The sequence below is a fragment of the Coturnix japonica genome, chromosome 4 (assembly GCF_001577835.2).
Source record: "Coturnix japonica isolate 7356 chromosome 4, Coturnix japonica 2.1, whole genome shotgun sequence".
Taxonomy (NCBI): Eukaryota; Metazoa; Chordata; class Aves; order Galliformes; family Phasianidae; genus Coturnix; species Coturnix japonica.
The window spans coordinates 41,843,662-41,862,696 of NC_029519.1; the positions used below are offsets into that span (position 1 = coordinate 41,843,662).

At 45.2% G+C, this 19,035-nt stretch overlaps 1 protein-coding gene across 1 annotated transcript; it reads right to left on the reverse strand.

Annotated features, from left to right (window-relative positions):
• Nucleotides 1-188: 188 nt before the first annotated feature.
• Nucleotides 189-17,462, reverse strand: PPM1K (protein phosphatase, Mg2+/Mn2+ dependent 1K). Its single transcript, XM_015861727.2, has 7 exons — nt 17,330-17,462; nt 14,305-14,798; nt 13,620-13,720; nt 6,831-6,996; nt 6,227-6,371; nt 5,175-5,309; nt 189-4,855 (listed from the first exon to the last, which is right to left on the reverse strand). The coding sequence occupies exons 2-7, from the start codon at nt 14,742-14,744 to the stop codon at nt 4,724-4,726; spliced, it is 1,119 nt and encodes a 372-aa protein (XP_015717213.1). The 5' UTR covers nt 14,745-14,798; nt 17,330-17,462; the 3' UTR covers nt 189-4,723.
• Nucleotides 17,463-19,035: the final 1,573 nt, after the last annotated feature.

Below are 19,035 nucleotides of genomic sequence, written 5' to 3' on the forward strand. Positions count from 1 at the left end.
AGGGATGGGGCATCCACAGCTGCTCTGGGCAGCCTGTGCCTCAGCACCCTCTCACTGAAAGGCAGAGCCTTGGTGAATGTGTTTATAGCAGGGGCGAGGGCCTGGGGCTCACAGGACAGCCATGGCAGAGCCTGAGAAACAAAGTTCTGGTGGTTGGCAGCATGGTTGGCAAAGAAAAAATACATTCATAGTGAGAAGCCAATACTTTATTTAGAGGTCTTTATTTAAGCATTCCAGTATAGCCTTATCTGTCCCACTGTAGATTTAAGTCACAAATTTGAAGACAAACAAATGTTTAAAAAGAAAAACAAAGACACTTCAGTAAAATGAAGTAGTAGATTAATTATGGTCACTGATTACATCAAAAATAAACATTAAACGTCAGGATTTATGGACTCTCCTAAGGCAAAGTATGCAACGAATGTACACAATTGCACTTCAGCCTGTAAAAGTTATGACACACACCGCTGCCCAAGCACTTAACATGCCAGGCAAAGGGGAATCCCCATTGATACCTCTGCATTAAGAGCAGGAGAACGGCAGCTTCAGAACCAGGAAACTGCAGGGGAGTGCTATACCATATGCTCAGCTTGTTGGGTAAGTGACTAATGGACCTAGAAGTGCCCACATGATTCTATTCCACAGAAATTAATGTTAAACCAATGAAACTTGTGTCTGTTTTGTGCTACTGCTTTAGGCAGAAACCTCTGTGCCTTTGCAAACAGCACATTGCGTGTTGAGAGAGAAATGCTGATCCAGGACCTGATTCCTCCACCAGCAGAAATCCTGCAGTGAGCCCTACAGCTTCAGAATTTGCATTTCCCCAAGTTGATAATAGGTGGTAACACTGCTAATTTCTCACCCCATCCTTATTCTCAACCACAAACTGCGCTCCACAATTCTTCACCATCCCTGCGCTTTTCAAACCAGAAAGGATTGACTGTTCAGAGGATGCTGTATTAAAGCTGTTCCAGCTCCTTCCTCCTGCAGCAGCTTTACCATGAGGAAAAAGTACTGGTCCAGGAGGAGTGTCCAGGCAAGGAAATACTTTTTGTTAAGCTGTTTCCATTTCCATTGGCATGGCTTTATTCCTTCAACTAGATACTTCACACAAGGGAATCCCAGTGCCATATGCCCACGCTCATGGCTCACTCTGCCAATATCAGTGCCAAAACAGCCCTGTGACTAACATGCAGTTCCTGTGACTTGTCCTAGTGCTTCTTCATTAAGTATCAAATGACAGAAAACCCAGCACCGTGCAGGTCCTTCCTGATGACTCGAAAAAAGCAAGGCTTGGTGCAGATAAATCTAAAGGGAGATGACTGTCTTTGCAAGAAAATGCAGGGCTGTTGTTTGGGAAGAGAAAGATCCTGGTAATGGAGGGTCTGCATCAAATGGTGTTTCTGACATACTCGAAGTCTGGCAGTGCGCAGCATGAAGGCAGAAATTCACACAAACCAGTGTGAAAGCAACTTTGTTAGCAATGGAAAGAGGAATGGGCAGATTACTGGGCCGCTTGGCAAAGCAATCTGCCTTCAGTAGCTTGTTGACTTCAGAGTGAGATGCAGAAAACTGCAGGGAACAGTCAGGGAATAAGAAATGTATCTTTGTGATCTCCTGTCTTATTGCTTTTTAGATGAACCAGCTCGTGTCTTTTAGATGAATGTTCTAATTTATTTGTGACATTCATTAGTAGCCAAAGTACCTGCAGGTTTGCACATACTGTTAAGCTTTCAGCTTCAGTGTGTTCTGGTGGTTCCACAGGCAGACTGCTGTCATGCCAAACTCTTCCCACCCCATTTCAGTCTCTATAGAGCAGTGTCAGTAGATGTGCACCCCTTTGCTGCATCACTTAATTCTGAATTGAGCCCTGCTTTGAGCAGTGGGCTGGATGGGATGACGTATCTTTACCTAACTGCCTTCTAGTTTGTAAAGCTTTGTCTTATACCTTTATTTCTAAAATGTATGTGCAGCTATGGATGGATCCTTCCTCTGAGAGAACAATCAGTCTGCGGGAGGAAACAGAAGGACCCAACCGCTTCCATTCTGAAATGAGGCTCTACTTAATGAAGGTAGAATCATAGAATGGCTCAGGTTGGAAGGGACCTTGAGGATTAGCAAGTTCTAACCTCCCTGCCACAGTCAGAGTTGCCAAGTGTGAGATCAAGTTGCCCAGGGCCCCATCCAACTTAGCCTTGAACCAGATAGGGATCAAACAAAAAATGCTCCTGTACTCCCTCAAGTATAAAAATTACTTCTTACATACTGGTCAGTGCTCAGAAGCTACTCCATCAGCCCAGGCCATTCCTCAAAACACCTGCAGTGCTATTCATTACCACCCTACATTTGATTCTGTGTATTCAGGTTGGCAAGTACCCAGCACAGCTAAAAAAAAATCAATGTGTATTTGTTACAAGCACCCGGGGGGGGCTGATATCTTCTGGCTAGCTGGAAGGATGGCCAAACAGGAATGAGCAGCATTTGGCACCAAGCAGCGCTGATGATGCATGTCCAAATCCTGACTCTGCTGCTCATGCCTGTCTGACACTTGAAACCAAAGCTGACTATAGCCCAGAGTAAGACTGCGGAGTGGTTAACCCTTAGCTAGGACCACGTGCTATTTCAGCAGGAGTCAGCTGTGCAGTGCAAACGGGTCATAACTGCATTGCTGGAGCAGCTCACTGAACATCTGTCAGGTGCTGCCTCTCTGCAAGTGCTCAGGAGAGGATGTGTGCTGCTGCTTTTGCTACAAACAGGTTGTGCAGGGTGAGAATTGCAGGTTCTCAATTAAAAGTGCCCTTTTGCCTCAAGTAAGCAAGGCAGAGACCAGGACTGAACATTTTGATCTCATGTGAAGACAGAATTGGGTAAGTCTGGGGAAGGGAGAAGGTATTGTAAGTGTAAACCAATGATGTGCTCATTAAACACTCCTGCCTGGGCAACAGTGCCAGACATGATAGAGACTTACAAATATTGAGTCACAAGCTGTTTATACTCATAAACCGAATATACGCATTATGTACACCACATAAACACACCAAATGATGGGACACAACCAATGTACTGTCTGTATGTAGAGTATTAATGCTGTCAGTACAATGTTGTGTCCTGCAGGGTGTTCCCAAGCCTGCTGCCAGAAGAACACATGGAATGACTGCGCTGTAACCATGGGCCTGGAAGGGGCTAAAAAAAGATGCAGATACCTATTTCATACTGGAAAATGAGAATCAGACCAGGCATCGCAGAAATATTTTTCCATGCTGTAAGGAGATCTCGTATCAGACCATTTCTTTCATGTTTTGTTCTTGTCAGTTGGTTTGCTTGCTTTTTTTACAGCTGTGCTGTCAGAAACAAGGAACAAAATCGAACGTTGTATACATGGGAAAAGCCCCACTTTTCTCTGCCCGTATTTTCTCACAATAAGGCAATTTGGAGGCTACAGGAGATGCACGACTGATTTTGGGTGAGGGAGAACTGGGGCTGAAGGAGGCATGTGGAACAGCTTGATCTGCTGTTGACCAGTTACCAGAAACTTGTATCACAGCAACACCGAACTGGCTCAGTTCTGGCCTTTTGTGCCTCACTGGACAAAGACTCTCACCAGAAAGAGAAATGAAATCTTTTCTTTAAGGTATAAAGCTACGTTTTGGTGACCAAATATCTGATGCCTGGTAGAAACAACTCCCAAAACTTAACAAAAATTGCCATATATTGTTAAAATATTCTCTTTCTCCAGCTTTCTTGCTTTGGGCATTTTACAGCTGTCTTTGTGCTACCAGGAGACTACAATTAACTGAAAAAAAAATCTCTGGCAATGGGCAGGAATATCTTCACATATGAAGAAATGAGCTCTCCTGTTTCACACCTCCAAAGAATCCTGAACTGAAAGCTCTTTGAAACAATTCCCTTTTCTTAGGAATAAGAAGAAAAAAAGACATTCATATAGTCTCTGAAATTCAAAAATGGGCTGCTTTTTGTACCCCTTTTACATGCTCTTGTTGGGCACCAATACATTGAAAGCAACGTGGTGCCAGAGGCTGCTGCGTGGTCCACCGAGACTGTAGGGGCTTTGGGCCCAATGGGTTCTCATCTGTCCAACAGCACGTGGCTCCTGTTTGCAATCTGGAGCTGAAGGATCACAAATAATAGCAGAGAGAGCCTGAAGCCCAGCAAAGCAGTGCTGTATTGGGATGCCATTCAGCTACATGGAATGCCCCTGGCATCAGAACATAACCACAGGCTAATTGCTTCTGGCATTTCCCCCTTTTATTTCACCTGTTTCTCCTGAAACATGGGGGAGCTTTGGGTGGCTGCACGGTACAGGAAAACAACAAACTCCCTTTTTGTCTTGCTAAGAACACTGCATTTGTTCCCCTGTGTTCAGTCTCGGACTTTCACAGCTGCCGGGTAACTAAGTACTGGGTAACAAGAGTTGGGATGAAACCAATATGTCATAGCTCAAGCCCAGAGACTTGTCTGTGCAAATGAAATGGTGTGCGGAGCTGCTGGAACTAGAAACCCAGTGCTGATCTGAATAAATAAACACAGTAAAATGTGATCAGCTCTAAGCAGCAATTACGCACCACAGGAGCAGTTGCATCTTCCATAGCTGGCAACAGAAGAGATGGATAAGACACCAAGTCAACCTATGAACAGATGGATGTGTTCTCTTACAGCACGTTGTATCCAGGTTATTGCAGGAAATGATAGCGGTGTCAGGTCTTCACGCCCACCTCCCACTGGAGGCAAAGCTGCGGCTGAAGGAGAAGTTGATCTCGCCATTTTTATACTTTCCCCACGCTCCAAATGGCACTATGACAACCGTGCTGTTATCTTCAGTGCCGTACTGTATTGCCTGGAGGAAGAAATAAATTGTCAGCATCAAAATCCTGCTCAGAAAGGGGAACAACTGTCTGACTCCACATAGGACAGCATGCTCTGAGACTTCCTTGCTTCTTCCCAGCTCCAGCACTGCAGGTTCATGCATGCTTCAGAGCTTTTCATGGGATATATCACTGTCCAAAACCTCCAATAAGAAACTGCTGTTTTTTGCCTATGTTGATGACATTCTCAGCAGTTCTGTGGACAAAGAACTAAGCACATTAATTAAAATGATGGCCCTGTGTCCCTGCAAGGATGTGGCACTTTGATGCTTCAAGAAACCCTAGCATTACCTGCTCAGTAACAACATGGGCAGCTTCAGCAGGATCGTGGCATTGGTTGATGAAGTCACAGATCTCCTGACTGTTCACCATGAAGTTAATACCATCTGTAGTAAGGACCAGGAAGCCGTCATCTGCATGATGCAACTGCAATAAAGGTACGAAGTGTGCACAACAGTGAGGAGAGTGCTGCGAGGTAAAACTGCTGCTTTGATTTCTATTCTTTACCTTTTGTTGCAAAGTACTCTTTTCTGTGAGTGCTGCCTGTTCCCCTGCCTTCTGTATGAGGACTAATAGTTCTAGGAAACAGCCCTCTGGATACAGTGAGGCCAAAAGACCAGAGCCATTCATTACCCGTGAGGATTTCAATGAAGACATGTTAGCACTGCAGTCACCTCCTGAGCCCTTCAGGCCTTGTGGACAGTGATTTCTGTTCAACTGAGAAATCCACTGGGGGAAAATGTCAAACAGTATGAGCTGAGAGGAGGGACTTTGTTTCCTCTTTACAAAAACATGAACGTGGTTGTGCTGAGTACCTTATGGGTGGTTGATCTGTTTCCTGGACAACTGCAAAGCTATGGTAAGATGCATGCAACTGTCCTTTCCTTCTCCCTTCCTCCCAGATATGTAACCCATTACAAACTCTACTGTCCTCAGTGACGTAGCTCTTACAAATCCCACCTACTTCTCAGTGGCGGCTTTGTACCAATATTAACCTTGAAAGTAGGTGTCTTACCACAAGCCCCAAACAGAATGACACCTTTGTATTTCAGTAATGGATATCACATGCAGTCTTTCTTCTGTTATCCTATGTTATACTGTGATAACAGGGATTCAGAAGTTGACTGTCTTGACTTTACTGTCAGGACCAGATTCTCTTCTACCTTGTTAGTGTTAATCTGAGATAACTTACGTAGAGCTGATTGTGGGTTATTTCACTACAAATGAAAACCAAAGCCTGGTCAGGTTCCACCTGACCAAACTGTGGCTACCACCACCTGCTTCAGATAGCTTTGTTGCCCCTTAGTCCAATTGCTGTCCCCATGAACCAGGCTTTCTTTTACCTGAACCCTTTTTGTTTCTGGCTGGGCTATCACACCACTGTTTTTAAGATCCAAATCTCCTATGCTCCGCGTCATTGCAAGTCTACCATTCACATGAGGTTGTCCCAAACTGTTCCAGGCAACGAAGCCACCGCACTTCCTAATCCTGTCCAGAGGCACAAGAGAGAAAGCAAAGATGAGTTACAGATTCAGACCATTCCCCCTGTCTGTAGCTGCAGTTTCTGCCACTATGCCGATGTGAGATGGGGTACCAAAAACCTGAGCTGAGAGGCCCTGTTTGAAGGGTTCCATAGAAGGGATAGGATTTAGAGGGCTGAGTACTGCCCTGGGAACTACAGTATATTTCTTCACATCTTGGATATCTCTTGGAACTCTTGGATGTGTCTTTGAATCACATGGACACAGCTTAGTACCCAGTCCTAGCTCTGTTCATGTAGGGCTTCATAAACCCCCAATTCTTGAAATGGAAATGGATGACTTGACTGGGGCTGTGCCACTTTTTCCATCTTGGACTGCTATGTTCAGCTCTAACCTTTTTCCTAGAACCAATCTGATGGCAGCACAGCCCATCAGAGGCCATTCCCCAGAAAGCCACAACACATACCTTTCCTTCTCCTCCTTCCTTTCTAGTGTATGGTCAATGGTGAGTTTCATGGCCTTTCCTTTTCGACACAACAGGGCACGGCTGTCACCCACGCTTGCCACTACCAGCTCAATACCATCCCGCAGCAGGGCCACCGTTGCAGTGGTCCCAGAGTTCATCAGTGTTGCTACAAATGTCATATCAGAGAGAGAGGTTTTATCACTGCCTCAAAGCACAGGAACATTTATAACAGAGCAACAGTGTCAAACAGTTAAAACAAGGACGACTTGTGCTCTGCATTACCAGAAACTGTAAGTTTAAACTAAAGCTATAGATATGTAAAAAAATAGCAAACAAACATGCAAATAGGGCTTGGGATGGGGTGAGAGAGGGAGGAAAAGTGGAGAGTGTCAGTGCTTCTGTGCAACAGCAGGGCTCCATGCAAGAGGGCGAGTAGAGTTAAAGCAGGATGAGATACAGTGGCTTCTTTTCACTTTGTAACAAATAGCTTTTTGGTCCCACTAGTTCCTCCCAAGGTACGAGGTTCTCGTCTTTATCCCTGTGCACGGTGAGCACATCGGTATCCCATCAGAAGGATGGTTCTCTCCTCCTGTGAGGCAGCAAAGTGGGTGGCTGAGTAATTGCAAATGGAGCTGCATGTAGTTCAGAAGAAAAAAACCTCCAGATCGCTTCCTGGCCACAGTCTGCGGGGTTCTCCAGTTGCTGTTGTTATTAATAATCTCCCTCTCATTCCCCTTGGCTTGTCAAGAGACAAAGGGCTCTGCCAGCAAGTGCTGTGTTTCTAAGGAGGGGACTCTGTTCTCTTACAGCCCTGCAGATTTGTTGGAGGTTGCAGCAGTAAGGCACAGCAGGATTACTGCTCACCTTGCATTACAATGCAAACGAGTGCAAGTCACCTAGCAGCCATGCATGCCTCTGGGCAATCTGCCCTTGTACGCCGGTGGGATCATTTGACATTTGCTGCCTAGAGGGCAAGCTGGAGTCCTAGCTGCTGGCCTCCTCCTTTTACAGGGCGGGGTGGGGGGGGAGGGAAGGGTGAAAGAGTGATCTAATCTGACTGTTTTAGGGACCTGTTTGCAGTGGCTACTGCAAGCAAACTTGCTCAGTGGAAAAAAAAACCAACCTGTGCTTAAAAAGGGGAAAAACAAGTCTGTCTGCCTGTTTCAGAAAAGGTGTGAAGATTTATCCCAAGTGAGGGAAATGCCAGAAGAGCTGCACAGCCCTCGTTTTTTGCTCGCTTTTTTCTTTTTTTTTTTTTAAAAAAAAAAAGGAAGACCCTACTTTTGTAGATAGCATCTTCTCCTCCTGCAAAGCGTGCTGTACTGGTTAGGGAGAGCTGCCTAGAAAGCACTGGCTCCTGCTTTCTTGAGCTTTTACAGTAAAAAGCCCAGCTGGGAACAACTGCCCAGAACTCACACCCCGTGCAAGAGCCTCTGAAAGGCCCTCTGGGGGCCTCTTGCACACTGAGGTGTTCCAGTAACAGGATTTAAAAGCTAGCTTCCAGATAGAGGTCTGGGGCTCACTTAGCAATGAGAATCCCTAGCTACATTCCTATTTTCACTTGAGTAGTGATTGAAGATCTTCCCACCACCACTTCTGCAGAGCTCTGCACTACTCTGAGCTCCTGCCTTTGGCTCTGTGGCTCTGACCTGGGATGGTGGAAGGGCCTGGGGTGGGCAGCACAACGCCCTGATGGGTGCATGGAGCCTTGCTGTCAGGTGAAAGCAGTGAGTTCATGAAACGAAACAAAAAAACACCCCACAAAGCCATATAAACTAAGCTTGTGTTATTAATTAAAACAGGTATTATTACCGCTGTGGTGACTTGGTTAACTGACTTAACCAACAAGTGCACAGTGAATATCCACCACGGTGACACAGGATGCACCTTGGACTATGTTCCAGCTGTGATACAGACTACAAGATTCAAAACCACATAGATGCCAGTTGCCTCTTGAGCATTCAGGTAAGCACTGACATCTTGTTTCTACTTCAAAGCAAGGACTATGCAAGTGCAGGCTCATTTTTGAGGTATATTATAAAATAAGATAATAACAAGTAGTAGTGTGATTAGAAATTTTTAGTAAAGCCAGTAAAATACCTGTTTTAGCCAACAGCTAAAAGAAGTAAAATGAAGAACCTACTTAAAACTGCCCTTTTTACTTTGCAGAAAATCTATTTTATTTAGACATTAAATTTAATGCTACTAGCTTCCCATCTCATCACTTGTTTTGGAACTATGCTGACAAACACATGTGGTTTCAGAATAGGTTGGTCTGCAGTCTGTAATACACGACCGACCGCACACATTTGGTCATTCAGTTGAGTGTTCATCTTTATGTTGCCAACTCTTAAAGCCAACAGACCCACTATCAGGAAGCAGAGGATGGTACGGAAGACCCCTCAAAGGTGCAACAGCACAGAGCTGTGCTAATGGCCTTATCAACTTGTGTCTGATAAACTTCTGTTTGTTAAGTTGCACTCTGAGGAAAACAAATGCCACTCATGCTTTCTTCTCTGAAACTGAATCACCATCAGGCAGGGGTGGAAGAACGTGGATCTGGTCAGGCTGAAGGGATTGTGTGACCTCTCACACAGTTCCAAAACACAGTGGTGACGATGGGATAACATTTCTAATGCTTTAATATGACCGCTGACAGGTTATTTAATAACACAAAATATTGCATCAGCACGGGTACTCATTTTTAAAATTAAAAAGAGTTTATCTTGTTTACCTAACAACATCACTATAAAACTAAGATCTTTCAATAGGTTCTTAACACTCACTGGACACTTTTTACTGCAAGTCATCTCAACTAATGTGACAAAGAGGATGTGGGAACCTTCCAGTAGTCCAGGCTAGGAACCGCCGGACTCCTTCACCTGGGACAAAATTAAGCAGATCTCTCTTTCCACTGAAGCCCAGCATATAGTGTCCAGGGCCTCCAGTTCTAGAGCTGCTGACCAGGTACAGTGTCTGCCACAAATAACACGTACACAGAGGCAAATAGGAAATTGACCCAGGGACTTTGTTCAAACAAAATAAACCTGCAACACTGGAGATGAAAGGACAAGGGCTGCAAAACAGGGCACATAGTCATTTCGGGTTCACCCACAGTGTCTTCTACAGAGGAAGGGCCCAGATGAGCTGCATAATGTTCTATTGGGCCATAATAGAGACTGCATCTTTGGCCACAGATAGATTTTTTTTTGCAGGGCTGATGGTAAGTGTCCAATTAAAAAGTCAACCAAACAAACGTACAATGCCAGATATGACTGTCTCATATGAGAGCGGCCACCTTACAGAAAATATTCAATATATATATATATATATAAAATATAAATTGAGAGTTCAAACCTGCGTCAACTACTTTAGTTGGGGGCCATTTTAATGAAGACACTGAATGACTCCTTCTGATCCACGGGCAAACATGCAAAATAAACACCCCCATCATACTGTAATTACTATTGTCTAACTTGATTTGGTAATTATTGAAACCTCTAGATAAAAAAGGGGTCTTTGTGATGATGGCATTATGAAATATGTAAGTAACCATTTCTGCAGCTCTCCCTTTTCCTCAGTGTTGCAGGTTAACATATTCAAAGAAAAAAATAATCATATATTCAAACAATAACTTAAAAAACTCTAAATACTACTTTGTAAATATAATTACTTTAAAAATACTTTTGATGTTTGCTCAGCACATTAATTTTCCAGGAAGTCCTTTCAAATGTAGACACATCAGGTAATACCTGGCTATGTTTTAACAAGATGGCTATTCCAGAAGCGCGTGGTCAATGTGATTAGAGCTAGATCCACTGCGCATGGAGGGTGATGGAAACACTGCCTGCCTGTTATTTTCCCTGAGTGGTGGTTGGTGCCTGCAGTGAACAGAAGCAGCAGCATTTACCTTGCAGGACCACACTAGGCTAAGGCAGGGTTTGTTTTCCATTTCTCTAGAGCAGTGCCCTAATTTCCTTGAGCATGTCCAATGTAACAGAAAACTGTCCATCTCTATTAGCGTTTGTTCCCTGGATAGTGTTGTATTGGTTGATTGTGAACTTCCTTTACTGTGTCCTGTACATTAATTTAGCAGTGATTTAATGGTATACCTGAATGTGTGGAAGTGAATGAAAATGAGTTTCTGAAGAGGTATCGAACACCATGCTTCAAGACTCAGGCATATCTCTGACCTCTTAATGATTATAAGTTATTTATGTGGTGGATGGCTTCCGAAAGAAAGTTTCTTATGCTTTTGAATGAAACTGTCAGAGGGGATACAGGAACAGCCTGCAGGTCAGTACAGCAGTCCAACAGCACTAGCGAACCCACACACTAAGCATGGTAGCAGTATTGGAACACAAGCATGGACCTTTATTTTTATTGAGAACTTAAATAAGGTATTATTCTACTTGTTTTTCAACTCTAATTTCAACACCCTGCCTTTTACAGAATACAGTGAAAGGAGTCCTGGCAGGGCTGTCTATGGGAACAAGAGTAAGTAAGCTATTTTTCTGCACTTCGTCAGCTGTGGCAAGGATTTGAAAGGGGGTTGAGCATCCAGCATATGCCAGACAACCTGTGTTACACCACTGACCACCATCTCTGAGAAACTTTGACCATCGCATCTAGAACAGCCACCATTATTCAGATTTTTTTGCTGGCAAACGGAATCAGTTTGGAATTAGTCTTCTAACGAAGATACATGCAAAACACTGAATTTTACATAACTTTCAAAAGAGCAGCAATGACAAAAACATCCACACCAAACAGTCAAACGAGCATTAAACTTTTTTCTTTTTTTTAAATCAACAGATATACAAAGTTTGCTTTGTTCAGATAACTGCATGTGTCTGTGCACCCCGTTTCTCCACTCTTTGCCTTTTAGCTTTATTTTCTGCTGGGCAACAAGTCAAGAGCACTGGGCACTTTTAGATCCCACTGGCTCCTGTGGGAAGAGCATGCAGGCATTCAGCCTCTCTAAGAAACACTGAGTACTTTGTAGGACATGGACCCATGGATGTTAAGTGATTGCTTTTCCCTTCTATTTTGTTGGTCATCAAGCTTTTTTAATGCAGAAGGTTTGTTTAGAATCTCGATGACTGTTACATAAATTTGCTGGCATTTGCATTATGTTTGAGTGAGCAGCCCCGATTAGTCAGTTAAATGGTATGATAAAATCCTATGAGGAATTCCAAAATGCCCAGCTTGTTGTACAGCTTGTTTGTTAAATATCTTTCTCACTCAGTTCATTATGTCTCAAGTACAGAATGCTATAATTGGAAACCAAGTTCAGATTAGCAGAGCAGTATACCCAGCATCGTTCCCAAACATCCTTCTTAAGGAAATGCTCTGAAACTTGAGCATGAGCAAAATAAAGAGCTGTCTTAATAACAAATGGACTGGGTAGGGTGCAAATAGAACAAATCACAGAAAGCTAAAGGTCGTGATCCAGGGAAGCACATAAGCCTGTAGGTGTTTGTTTGTTTTTTTTTTTAATCTGGGCTTGCAGGGAGAGTCTTGGATCCAAAGCTCATCTGCTCTACTGATATCCCTATCATTAGCTCAGTTAAAGCTGAGTTCACAGGTCAAAAATGACTTTGGATTTTTTTACCCTGTTATTATCCCTTTTAAACAACAGGGCTGGTTTTCAGTATTTGGAAATAAAATAGGTTATAATGGAAAAACAAGCTTTACGGATTAAATTCCTCCTTTTTAAGGGCTGCAATTCAGAACCTGAGAAACATTATCTTTTCTGGTATGTTAGCTCTTACCAGGTAAGAGGAAAGCTGTACATCCCTCACAGTGCTGCAACAGTCAGGCAACTTGTCCAATCAGGAAATACTTAAGCCTAGGTAGGTTTGGTTAGCGCTTTAAGAGCAGGAAACCACTCTGTTATTAGACTGTTTTCACCAAGTGCTTAAAGGAAGTAGAAGTAGCCCCAAGGACACAGTGTAACTTCATTCCCTAAAGGTCCTGTTGTATCGCCAGTATCTGCAGCAGCACTGGGACTGGTTGTTTGGGTTTGGTTTTCTTTTTGTTTATTTAAACACTTGGTGAACAAACTCCTTTATCTCCTTCCCAAATTACTCCCTATAAGCTCCAACTGCTGTGAGTGGAATTGCAGATGTGCATAGTCTCTATATGTATATACAAGAACTTGGTAAACAGCCAAAACTAAGGAAATCTAAAGGGGCTGGTGCCAGCTTTACCACAGAGAATCTTGTTTTCCCCTTGACTGTTGTTTCCCCTTTCGTACTCAGCTGCTCTGGTGATTCTCTCTGTGCAGAAGCAGTACTGTTTGTGTTACTTCTGGCTTATGTTCCTCCTAAGCTGCAGCAGCCAAGTGAGAAAGGGGAACTTTGGATAGTGCTCCTTTCTGCTCAAAGGAACAGCAACTTTTCAGAAAGAAAACAAACAAACAAAACCACCCAAAGAAGACAGTTTCTCACACAGGAAGATTATGCTCCTTGCCAATTTAAATCTCTCCTTGATAACTTGACAAACACCCCTCTTGACAGAATGATGTTAAGATAAATTCAGTGTGGATTATACTAAAGCTCAGATTAATAACTCTCACAGTAAATTTGACCTAGACTTTGTAATAGCTTTTTCATTTTCAGGGAAGTAAAGCACAACTGTTTAGTTCATGGTAAGTGATTCAAGCAACAACCTATCTCAAGTAAAACAGTTTTCAGGCTGCTTTCTGAGTCTTAGTACAAAACTACCAAGCAAGTAACCAACCCCTTTTTCCCCACGCCCATAAGAGTAGAATATTTTTTTGCCTACCATCAGCAGCCAGCTGAGCATGCCTTTCGTATGCTTTGTTTATTTCTAGAAAAGCATCGTTCAGAACTTTTTCTAAGTTCTCCTCCTGAGAAGCAAATTCCCTGGGAACAAAGAATGGGAAAAAATTAGACTTCTTACCAAGAAGTGTTCACCTTCATCAGTCTCTTTCATAGACTTATTTCCTCCCCGTGTGTGTTGAATAATGCTCGATTACAGTAAAAATGTAGTACTGCTTTATTAGTGACTTGCACTGAAAGCTCGACCCTCTAATTTTGCAAACAGGTAAAGTGCCTCTTCCAACACTCAGGTACACACCAGAGAGCTATGGAGGGGTGTCAGCAAACTCCCGAGTCTGTGATCACATAAGCCCCATCCGACAACAGGCAATTCACACGCTCTATTCCCTGCTCTCTCCTGGTAGGTACAACCACATTTTCTTTTCTTGTCTTTCCAGGCTCACACTCTGGACAGGGAACACACAGAGAAGTAGATCACGCTACATCTGTTATAATGGGAATTACTGGAATTACTCCTTTTCTATGTTCCTGCTGTCCCTGTAGGGATAGATGGCTATACAACCTGGAACGATTAGCAGCAACATATGGTGCACAGATTCCCTTTTGGTTGTAAGGAGGGAGGCTCTACAGCAAGTCATAAGCCACACGTTCACTCGATACACACTTACTTGATATATCTTTCCATGTTCTTAGCACAGAAGTCTGCTGCTGCTGCCCCGCCATGTCCATCGTATACTGCAAAGTACAGGACATCCTCAGTCAGCTGAGCATAATCAAAGCGGTCTTCATTTTCCTTCCGCTTCCCAATATGGCTGGCACAGCCCACTTTGCTCAGGCTGACTTTTGGAATCGGCTTTCCATACTTTATGCTAGGTGGGAGGAGAATAGGCTCATCAATGCGATTGTCCCAGATGCCAAAGGTGTCCCACGTGGCGGGCCGCCCACTTCCGTCTGGATCGAAGCGGGATGACCGGCGTTCGGAGGTGGAAATGCAGCACTCGACTGTCGTACGCTTCTCGTCTTGCAAGAGGCGGGAAGTCAGCAGGGCTCTCCTTCGTACTTGATAACCTCCGTTTCTTACCAAATGGATTAAAGCAGCTGTTGACATAACTCGTCTTCACAGAGATTCGTAGGGATACAAGAGATGCAGCAGCTGGAATGTCTTCAAGAACAAAGAGAAAACTGATCAAGAATCAGAGCAGGAAGGGGGACTATCAGTTACATCATTCAGGAAACGATTTCACAGTCAGAGTCCGCTAATCGTGCATAGCACAGCACTGCCTAGAAGAGGCTACAGATCCTCTGCATGACTCATCGAGAAACAATCCTGCACAGACCAGCCCACAGTTACAGTTCTGATGTGGAGTGCTGCAGATAAACTGAGACAAGGCAGCTCCACCGTCATATCCCATATTTTCAGAGGTAGCAGGGGTTGCGATGGAGCTAACGAAGGTGGTAGTGACTCTGTTCCATCTCATTAAAAGCAGGAAATATGAGGTAAGGTTGTAGAATGAGTTTATCATGCATACAGCTCAAGTAATTGATAAAACATATGTGCTGTGAATTGCGGGGGGTGGGAAAAAATATCCATGCTTTGATTTTATTGTGCACAAGAGGCACAATATTCAGTTCCGACCCATTTCATTAGGACTTGAGTAATACTTCTCAAAACAGAACTGGAAAGGGAATTATGATTATCTCTTTTTTTGTAAGGCAAAGAGCAGCCACTAAATCTATCTGTAGATATGCACAACTGCTCACTTTAACTTCACAAACACTGTCCCTGCAGCTTCTAGCTGTTCTGCCTGGTGTTCTTCACTACCCAACCCTGAAATCCCCGAGCTATCACAGGAAACAAGATCTTCCACTTTTCAGATGTCTCTTCTGGCTTGGATGTATCAGACACACCAGCTGGCTCAACACAGATAAAATTCATTGACACTGATCCAACTAGCAAGCTGAAAAAAGCAATTTGCTTAGTTATTTGCAGAGTAACAGGCCCAAATGATGAAACTCAAAAGAGCTACAGTGCATTTGGTATTAAGCCCATGTTGTTGCACCAGATAGATTTGACCTAGACCTTCAGATCGCTGTAACTAACCATGCTAAGAGTTAAGTGAGGGATCACTCTTATTATTGCTAAATGTTTGCTTGTACTGGAGAGTTGCCAAGAGCAAAGCTAGGAAAAGCATTCCATACCATGATAAAGAGATTAAAAATACATAAGATGGCAGAAGCGTATAACGTAATCCAGCAGCAAAGAGTGAGCAATATGCATACCCTTGAGATACATAACTGTGGACTGAAGTGCCTTGCCATTGTGGTTTCTAGATTCAAATCATAATTGCATCTTGCATTCTGACATATGGTTTTACACTGGTTTCTTTAAATTACAGACAAAAACTGGGTGCTTGCAAAAACAATCGTAAAGGTAACGTGGTGAGCAGTTGCTTAATTAGAAAATGGCTGTAACATAAACATTCTGGAGGCATGCAGTAAGCTTACACAGCTCAAAGCAAGTTGCTTTGGTTGCTCGTGGTTTATCTTTAATGTAGTATCTTAGGTGAGGAAAGATGTGTTTATTTAGCATTTACAGAGGAACAGTCAACTCTATCAATGCCAAACACGCTGGGAATCAATATTGTTGCACTGGATGAATTTGGCCTAGACACCATGTGAATCAACTGGCCCATTTCCACCATGAGTGATTTTCCATTTTACTCCTGGACATCTGCAACATCTCACCCTTATTGCGCTATGCTCGCAGGTAGTTAATAACTGATTTTCTTCCTTGATATTTTCTTTCTGTTTCCTGTTGCCCTTGACTCGCAGCAACAGCACGTTCACTTCCTCCTGCCAAGCACAGCTCAACTAAACTGAAAGCCTGCCAATGTGCAAAACCCGCACTTCTGTCAGCTGGAGAGGTGAGCAAGAGACAGTAGCTATATTTAGAGCTCCCAGAGCCCACAGCGTGAATCAGAAGATACATCCAGGGCTAATTAATGGGTTTGTTTCCATCAGTTTCACCTCCTAAAAGCCCTTTTCCACCAGGAAGGTTTGGTGGTCATGGTAGGGATGGGCTGACGATTGGACTAGGTGTTCTTAATAGTAATTTCCAGCCATAACGATTCTATGATTCTTGCACCCCAACGCTGGTTGTGCTCTTCAGCTGTCTCTGCAAGCAAGGAACACGAAACCATGCTGTGGCTGCTGCAATGTAAATAGTTGTGCTTTCGGCTGGGGACAGCTTGTTCTTTCCTAAGCAATACACCTGCAGACACTGAGAAAAGCCAGTGTGGGAGAAACAGGCTGGGGGTGCGGGGGGAAATCTGCTGCGAGGGGCTCCGCCTGATCCTGTCAGCCTCCGAGTATTTAACCTAAAGGAGCGCTTTGTATACACAGACGAGGAAACGCAGCGTTTGGCGTTCGGACAAAGCCGTACACCAAGCGGTGCGGTGACCCTCCCTGCAGCGAGGCTGCCTCACGGCACATGGAGACGTTCCATCCCGAGAGGAGGAAACCGCAAAAGCCCACCCGTGCCCCGGGGGACGCGCATCCAGCGCAGCGCTATGGCCGCAGGGGGGAATACCGCGTCAGCCCCGCCCGCCGCACCCGTTAGGGTCGCACCCAGCGGAGGGGAGGCGACGGCCGAACCCGACTCCCTCCTCCCGCCGCGCCGCGGAGAGGCCCTACCTTCTCCTCCGTGTCCTCCTGCCGTACCCGAGAAGCCGGCGGCGAGCGGCGGCACCTCCCCAGATCTCTCCGGCCTCAGCTCCCGCCCGACCCGCCTCTCTTCTCCGCGGGGCCTCCGGACCAATGCAGCGATGGGGGCGGTCCCGGCGCGGCCCGGCCCCGCGAGGGCCCCAATGGCGGCGGGGATGGCGGCCGAGCCCCCCCAACCGCCCTCACCCCGCCCTGAGGGGGGCGGCCGGGGCGCGGGGCGGGGAGGGGAGCGGCTGCGGGATGGAGCCGTGCTGGTACCGTTGGATCCTCCCCGTGGTCGGATCGGGTGTCGAATCACGGCATTCCGGAACGCCGGGTGGGTTCCATTTCCCCACCTGTCTAGCTTAAGCTGTCGGGTTCTTGAACATTGAAAGGCCCCTTAAGCACATTCGTGGAGCTTCTTAATCTTTTAGTAAATATTTAGTCATAGAATCATCGAATCAAAGGATGGTTGGGCAGAAAGGACCTTAAAGCCAGCCCCAAACCCTGCCATGGGCTACTTAGCCCTGCCAGGTCAGGCTGCGCAGATGCTCATCCCGAAACTATAAACGGCTTCTAGATCATTCAAGCAGTTTATTTGTAAACAGATTTTTGCTGTTCTTTCTGTGCTCCGAGTGAAGGATCTTAAACACAGAACAAAGCCAGCGAGGACAGAACGTTCCCAGCGGCTCCCGCTGTGCTGTTAGCGCTCTCCATTTATAGCTCGTGAGTGACGCAATGTGAATTTGCCCTTGAACAGTGAAGCGCTGCACATTACAAGCGGCAATACATAAACATTCAGCTGTGCAGCATGAAGCACATGAGTGGAAATAAAGCTCGGTGCCCACAGGCAGCAGTGAGGAGCTGCTGCCAGGCGTTGTGTGCTGACACACCTCCTGCTCCTGGCAGAGCATAGGAGCGCTGATGGGCGGAGGAGCTGGCACCGCTCAGTGCTGGCTGAGTGCTCTGCACAGCTGGGAGCTGCAGGGCTTCCCCTTTCTTGGACACCCACACGCTCCAGCCCAAAGGGGGAGGAAATGTTTGTGCCTTGGGATTGCTTTGTAGAGTGAGCAAGCACAGCTCTTAACTGAGCACAGCACTTACTCCTCTCTTGTCCTTTTTTATTGGGTATCCCCTCCTATTGGATGCTTAGGGTCAGCTGTAATATAGTGCCATCAACAGTGTTACGGCTGGAAAATCATTCGCATATTCATTAACGTAAAGAAGCAGCACTTCAGCACTCTTCCAAAGCTTTACAGCTATTTACTTACTCTGCCTTGGATTCCTTTTCCTGTTTGCTATGTGGGATTTAAGGCTCAGCACAGAACTGCCCTTTGCTCTGCCTTGGCTTACCAGATGTCTGTTCTGCATGTGGTGCGCAGTGCCAGGTCCTACCAGTGAGTGACTAAACAGAATGAAATCAAGGTGTTGCTTTCAGAGCCTGGCAGCTTCCTTGTGCCTGATCCATGCTACAGCCGACGAGTTTAAAGTGTTTAAAGCCCACGCCATTCATCCGCTTCCCTGTGTTATGACACGGAAGCGGAAGGAAAGGCGCACAGTGCAGGGCAGTGCTGGGGGTGGTAGTCCTGAGCAACCCCAGTGCCGTCGGCCATGTTGGGCGGCAGGGAAGTGTAATTTTCCAGAGTACATCTGTCACTTTTAGGGCCAGGTGGCGAAACGCAGTCTTTCCTACAGTC